This window comes from Thalassophryne amazonica, chromosome 2 (assembly GCF_902500255.1).
Source record: "Thalassophryne amazonica chromosome 2, fThaAma1.1, whole genome shotgun sequence".
Classification (NCBI taxonomy): Eukaryota; Metazoa; Chordata; class Actinopteri; order Batrachoidiformes; family Batrachoididae; genus Thalassophryne; species Thalassophryne amazonica.
The window spans coordinates 107462916-107471003 of NC_047104.1; the positions used below are offsets into that span (position 1 = coordinate 107462916).

The 8088-nt window shown below is 39.7% G+C and overlaps 1 protein-coding gene across 1 annotated transcript in view; it reads right to left on the minus strand.

The window, feature by feature from the left end:
• Window positions 1–7275: 7275 nt before the first annotated feature.
• LOC117528716 (exostosin-2) overlaps window positions 7276–8088 on the minus strand; it is a 74660-nt gene continuing 73847 nt past the window's right edge. Inside the window, exon 15 of the mRNA XM_034191356.1 lies at window positions 7276–7648. Coding sequence (XP_034047247.1) covers window positions 7510–7648 — 139 coding nt within the window. The 3' untranslated portion in view covers window positions 7276–7509. The remainder of the gene's footprint in view (window positions 7649–8088) is intronic.

The window sequence follows — 8088 nt, forward strand, 5'->3', positions numbered from 1 at the left end:
GTCTTTGATCATCCTGGAATGATCAATGAATGAGCCTTTGCCATTCTGGTTATTCTTCTATCCATTTTGATGGTTGTTTTCCATTTTCTTCTACGCGTCTGTTTTTTTTTTGTGTCCATTTTAAAGCATTGGAGATCATTGTAGATGAACAGCCTATAATTTTTTGCACCTGCGTGTAAGTTTTCCCCTCTCCAATCAACTTTTTAATCAAACTACGCTGTTTTTCTGAACAATGTCTTGAACGTCCCATTTTCCTCAGGCTTTCAAAGAGAAAAGCATGTTCAACAGGTGCTGGCTTCATCCTTAAATAGGGGACACCTGATTCACACCTGTTTGTTCCACAAAATTGACAAATTCACTGACTGTATGCCACACTACTATTATTGTGAACACCCCCTTTTCTACTTTTTTTTTACTAATAGCCCAATTTCATAGCCTTAAGAGTGTGCATATCATGAATGCTTGGTCTTGTTGGATTTGTGAGAATCTACTGGTACCTTATTTCCCATGTAACATTAAGAAATATACTCAAAACCTGGATTAATCTTTTTAGTCACATAGCACTACTATTATTCTGAACACTACTGTACAGCCCCTCATACTCAGCGGAATCCTCCTTGGACAAAACACTCATAGTCCTATTTCAGAAGAAGAAGAAAAAAGCTTGCCTCAACGTAGATTTAACATCCGACTAATGGTTGTCAATGTTTAACATTTTGTGAGTGTTGTCATGTATGCAGTCAGATGGAACCAGTGCAAACCGTGACCTTTGTTACACCCAAAAGTACACTTTCACCATTAGTGACTGAAGTACTGTTGTTTTACTGCGTACTTTGGAGAATAATTCAAGTTTCTTGAAGTGATCATGTACAAGCTCCACTCCTCCAGTACTATGAAGGACGAGACGCTGCAGCAGTACAGATGCTGCTTGTGGAATCGTACACAGTTGTGCATTACGTTTAGCACACGTCATTCGATTCACCCCTGTAGTCCACAGTCACATAGTATTACGGGAAATACAGTGCTTCCCCGCCCTAGTTTCTTTTTGGCTTCAACAAAGATGTCTCACAGACTCTACTTCTGCCTGAACAAAACGTCTCGTGATTGATTTCCATCCAAGAGCTGGAACATATTTGATTGTTTTTGTACAGACTAATCGTACAAATGTGGGCAGCAAAAGATCTCATGCGTCTGTTGTTTTCCCTCACACGCGGCCACAAAAATTTGGAAGCATACAAACATATTCCTGATGAAATGATCATGTTGACCCCCGGGTGAACGCGCATGACCTTGTAGACAGAAAACAATTTCCTCCAACTTCCTCCACCCCCCTCCGCCAACACTGTTATTTAAATGGAATCATGCAAAATAGTTCCTTTTACAACATTGATTTCTCCAATAACTACAAAAATAGTAAGTACTGCATTGTAGAACATTCAAGTACTTTTAAATATTTTTTTTTTATGTGAGAAGAGCATATTTGGTCAATCCCCCCAAATGAAATCCAGAATAGGCCCTTGGCTGTGACAGAGGCATAAGATGAGATCACCGATGCCTGCAACATGACCACAAATATCTTAAAATGTCAACATGGTGAATTTATTCAAAGATTCTTTTTTTTCTTCTTTAGAATGTTATCAGTTTTAACAAGAATGGACACTTTGAGAGTGCAACACCCACAGCTTACATATTCATGCAAATTAATTCTTTGATTTAGCGATATGTATATGGGTCTATGTGACATTGACATTTCATCAATTCTGTCCAAAATGAAACCAATGGCCTTTAGTTTGACCTTATAATCCACTGGCTGAGGGGGTCCCCGTGGCCATAAGATTTCCCCTAAATTTTTCTTCATATCTTTAAACTACACCATTAGAGATATCAAAAACAGCTGGTTAGACTTTTGCTACCCCAGCAGCGAGAAAATTACATAATCAGCCACACCCACTTTCAGCTTCTGTAGCTGTATTATTCAGGGGTAAGGGAAACATAAATTGGAATATCTTGAGATTTACAAATCACATAACCAAATGTACCTCAAAATGTTTGTATTTGAGTCCTATATGCAAATTAGGTCACCTGGGGTCAAAAGAAAGTGGCACAATCTAAGTACTGGCAGTAATACAAAGGGAAACGTGTTGCTTTACTCCGTATACTTGAAGAAGTTACCCCCTAACTGTGTGTTTGATTTTAGAAAAACTGTTAAAAGCTTTTAGGCTCATTTGTGTTATATAACACAAAGTGAACAATAATCCAAACATTAACACACCTAAGGTGTAAATCCATATGGTCTCAGTAAAATAGCTACATGATTTTATGCTGGTTTCTTCAGCACATTTTTTAAAATTAATTCAATAATCTGTTATGCTTGTTCATCTAAATTGTCAGTTTAACAAGAGATGAACAGATTTAAGTTGTCAGTCTTACATCTGCTCATGAACATTAACCCTTTAACCCCTTGCGCCTCTTTCCACGTTGCCAACAATCAAAAGCATACATGTAATAAGGTTTCATAGATTTCTGATGATCATGTTTCATGAATGGCATTATGCTTGATATTGAGCAAGTGTAGACAAGAACGCGGTAAAGCTCAGCAATATACCCAAGCTTTTCATCAAATTGTACCAGAGGGGTTTCGACATTGCTCAGGTTCATCAACTGGCTGGGCGCTTTGGCATTTGCAGAAGCCGAAAGTGGGCGCGGCTGATTACGGAATTTCCTCGCTTGTTGCCGGGGTAGCAAAAGTCAGTCAGTGGACTATTATGACTTCCTATTCGTGTTAACTCATTGATATAACCAATTCCTCAAAATAACTATTCCACATAAAGCTCTACATGTAAGTACTGGCCCCAAATTTCAACCTTGCAAACCAACCCTAGCTTTTAATCATTTTTTTCCTCCAAATTAAATCACTTGGTCCTTGGTTCACCCTCAATCATTCCACCAAGTTTGGATCCAGTCATTATTAAACTTTTGTTCAAACATGGATGGACACTCTGAGCATTAAACAGTATGTATTATGACTAGTGTTGCGTGTGGGTGTAAAACAACACAAAGCTTTACGAAGATCTCATTTTCTCTGTCACACACTGATTACAGAATTTACTTTTTGTTTGGCTTTATTAGAGCTTATCCATTTTCAGCTTCAGTTTGGCAGATCTAAAACACAGCAAAGGCTTTCATGGTTTTGGAAAGCGAACCCGATAGCTTGTAGTGCACCTTCAGGCAGTGACCGTCACTAATTCCCTAAGTTGAACCATATTTCCTGTCATCTTGGACAGGTACATGAAGTGGGGTGCACATGATAACCTGTCAGCAGAGTCCATCACTGAAGAGTTGCAGGAATTACAATAGGTTTTACTCGAAGGCATGAACATCACCCTGCAGACACAGAATATGTCTCAAAGCTGAGTGGAAATGTGGACACAGGGCCCCCTTCGCGGTTCCGGAGATAGAAGGGTTGGATGGAGGGTGTCTGCTGTGTTCCAGTGTTCTGGGAAAAGGACAGTGCACACAGCTGCGCTCAGGGGGTAAATGCAAAACAAACATGCCTCACACATGCTTCCCCCTCAGCTGTCATGGCTCTGCTTTCAAAGACGCCATCACCTCCCCCCGATCCTCAAACATACCTCCCTGTGCCTCACGGTTTGCTCTCCTCCACCGTGCCCAGCAATCTCCTCACGTGGTCGGTAGCTTTTGGGCTCAGCGCTGCCAGAGCAGGAAAGGCTTTTTAAATTTTTAATTACCACTGATCCACATGGAGGATCTGGACTGCAGGATTGTGTGTCAGGACTACTGACAGCTGTCTGTCCCCCAAGTGATTATGTTTGACACCTCTCCTGCACAGCACTCATGGGAATACACTCTGTACCATTTTCACTCCATTCTCTGTGTATTTATGAGCTATCACGCTTGGATTGAAAGCTCTCCCGTGACGTCTTCCACTGTTGGGATTCAAAGGAGAGACACTTCATTTGTCCCACATCACAGCTTGTCCTACAATCATTGAACTTTTAAAGACAGATTTGTTTAAAAGGCTTACCCTCCTCTATGCTGCATAACTCTGGCCTCAGAGTGTTGTCATCTTACACTCTTTTCTATCTTTATAGTACTACTGAAGTGGAGCAATCAGTTTAATTACAGAAATGTGTGTGGTGTTACATGCATGTACATGTTTTTGTGCATGCAGAATGCATTGAAGTGTTTATAGGACACTTGAAAATTGTTGCCAATTTGATGTTTTATTTTTGTGAGACAAATAATCCAGTGTTTTGAGTGCATTTTTTCCCTTTCTGATGTACAATCAGAATTTATTTCCTAAGTTGTATTTTAAAATTGCTTCCCTTTGATATATACAACTTATGAGTTCCAAGCAGCTCTAAGCTATCTATTTTGAAATGAGTATGAATTTAGGTTTTCTGGATGTTTTGTGTGATTAAAGTACAATAAGTTATTGCACTTCTACACAGTGATTCTTGAAGGTTGTACGAGGTCTGTCCGTAAAGTATCGTACCTTTTTATTTTTTTCAAAAACTATATGGATTTCATTCATATGTTTTTATGTCAGACATGCTTGAACCCTCGTGCACATGCGTGAGTTTTTCCACGCCTGTCGGTGACGTCATTCACCCGTGAGCACGCCTTGTGGAAGGAGTGGTCCCGCCCCCTCGTCGGATTTTCATTGTCTGGAAATGGCGGAATGAAAAGGACTTTTTTTCCATCAGAATTTTTTCAGAAGCTGTTAGAGACTGGCACCTGGAAACCATTCGAAAAATTTATCTGGCTTTCAGTGAAAATTTTACGGGCTTCACAGAGAATAAGGACTCCTTTAAAGGACGGTCGGTGTGCCGCGCTGCGAGCTGCGACGATGCGGCACAAACCACTGGATCATTTCTAAGCTGATGGCTCTGTGGATATGAGACCGTCGTGTGCTCTTTCTCTGGTTATCACAAGACCTGGACATCAGCCATTTTCCGGCAGATTTCACTTTTAACAAGAGATTTTGTCATGGAAAGCCGCGCGGAGGCTTCGCGCGTCACGACCGATTCGCTGATGAAGCGAGACAAAGGAACATCTCCGTTTCGGAGTGTTAGAGGACAAGTTGGGACATGTCTATCTCGGCTTTCAGTGCTTACCAGCCCAGTGAGTATAAAAGAACTTGTGGAGAGCTGGACATGTCCCAACTTGTCCTCTAACACGCCGAAACGGAGGTGTTCCTTTGTCTCGCTTCATCAGCGAATCGGTCGTGACGCGCGAAGCCTCCGCGCGGCTTTCCATGACAAAATCTCTTGTTAAAAGTGAAATCTGCCGGAAAATGGCTGATGTCCAGGTCTTGTGATAACCAGAGAAAGAGCACACGACGGTCTCGTATCCACAGAGCCATCAGCTTAGAAATGATCCAGTGGTTTGTGCCGCATCGTCGCAGCCCGCAGCGCGGCGCACCGACCGTCCTTTAAAGGGGTCCTTAAACCTGTAGTTAAAGTCCTTATTCTCTGTGAAGCCCGGAAAATTTTCACTGAAAGCCAGATAAATTTTTCGAATGGTTTCCAGGTGCCAGTCTCTAACAGCTTCTGAAAAAATTCTGATGGAAAAAAAGTCCTTTTCATTCCGCCATTTCCAGACAATGAAAATCCGACGAGGGGGCGGAACCACTCCTTCCACAAGGCGTGCTCACAGGTGAATGACGTCACCGACAGGCGTGGAAAAACTCACGCATGCGCACGAGGGTTCAAGCATGTCTGACGTAAAAACATATGAATGAAATCCATATAGTTTTTGAAAAAAATAAAAAGGTACGATACTTTACGGACAGACCTCGTATCTGCATCACAGACTATTTGCATAAAGTAGACAACACAAAGTGTAGAATTTGTTTAAACTATGTTCCAAAAATTATAAAATTGTTATATCCAAATTATTCACCTGTTATAAATCCTGTGTAAAGATTATTTCCTCTGACAGTTCCAACATAGCTCAGAGAAATAGACACTGAAGTCACTCCCTGTTTAAAGGAAACTCTTTCAGATGACCAGGAAACAGCTTTGCCACAACGTGAGAATAAAGTCATCTGCTTTTCTGTTTAAACTATTTCTGAATTGCGGTGTGCCTCACTGCATTTCACCATTCTGCCAAACTATTGTGTCATTCCTATGGTCACATTCTGGAATCCCCGTGCATTTCAGTCGCTTTGAAGGACACGAGTGCTGAAATGAGATCGCACAACCCGCAAGAGTATCACACTAATTGAAGCTGACAAAAATACGTACTGCGCCCTTTTGAACTGCTGACAGAGAACAGGGTGGATTAGGCACAGTATATTAACAACAGGTGACAGGCTGCAGAGAACAGCGGAGGTTACACAAATTTAAAAAATGACTCGACGTGTTTAATTTTGTAATTGCATTCTTGCATATATATATATATATATATATATATATATATAGATATATAGATATATATATACACATACATAAATTGTGCTCTTTATTTATCATCGTATTTTTTACAAAGTCTTATGCATAAGCAGTCAAGTTTGAGACAATTTCATTGATATCCTAAAATAAAAAACATCACTCACATCACAAAACTGTTCCGTGCTGAAGCCTGAACAGGACAGGAAAGCATATAAATGCATATAACAGTGAAAATGTTTGGCAAACAGAACTGCTCTTTTTTTGTCCTTTTGCAGTGCACACAATAAAAATAATAACAAAAAGAACTAGCTAATGAGCACTGCTGTTTCTCCTTTTTCATAAATAACTTAATGAAGGCTTTGCTTCGGCCACAGAACATTACAGCTCAGGATGTCCCAGGAGTTCAGCAACAACTTGTCAGTTGCACTAGATTTAGAATTTTGATATGGGAACTGTTTATCTGTGTTTTACAAAATACATAAAATAATCATCCGTCATCGGGTACTATTCCACAAGTCTATGTATAATTATTATTATTTTTGTTTTGTATCCATAAACCTCTACTTATGTCATATCAATCATTTATTAAACATTATACCAGGGTTTTTCCCCACCCTGAATATGGAGAGAGAGAGAGAGAGAGAGAGAGAGAGAGAGAGAGAGAGAAAATGTAGTATATATATATATATATATATATATATATATATATATATATATATATATATATATATACACACATACATATATATATAGTGTGTATACATACACAGACAGACACTTTACATACACTGTACACAGATTCCAGAACACCTGGAGCTCCAGTACAGTAACAATGAGGCAGTATGAGCCTGAAGTCAGTCCATCAAACATCAGTTCAACCTGAGCCTCCAACAGCAGCTCGTGTAACATGTATATTTCTCCCTGTATTCGAAACAAACTATATCACAGTTAGCCTAAACACAGCTGCCAGTGTCCATCTGTGATTCAAGACTTTATGACATCACAAAAGTACAGGATCTGAAAGTGATCAACTCCATACCCAACAAGCATTTCATAGAGTCTTGAGGATGTGAAGATGTCTGTTACCGGCTGGTCAGAGGCTGCCGATGTTGGGAAAACTCTTCAGCTTCTCAGGAAAGTCGTCTTTATAGAGCACAGGGTCAGCACGGTGTTCCACCACCTTCAGCGGCATGGTACCAAAAACTGATGCAAACTTGTTGATGCACTCAGATCTAGGGATGCAAAACATGATGCACTTACTTTAAAACAAACTGAAAGTCATTTAGCAGCTATTAAATGAGTCTGTTTGCTGAGGATACGGCAACTTAAAATATTCTCCAAGTTCAATTTTTTGAGAAAAATAAAACCTCAAAAATATTGTGTACTAAAGTATTGTATTTTCTGGACTATATGTACAATTAGTCACACCTGCCAAAAAAAAAATATATGAAGAGGGGAAAAATAAAAAATAAATAAAACACAAGTCGCGTTACTTTTAAGTTAAATTTAGAGACACAGTGCTACTGCTTCATACAACAAGAAGGCCCACCACCAAAATAATTTACATTCATTTAATCTGCAATTACTTGGTTATGGATACGTAACTGCATCACACTGATGAAGAATTCCACCTACTGATAACCTATACTGTATTTTTAGATGTTTTGGGGTC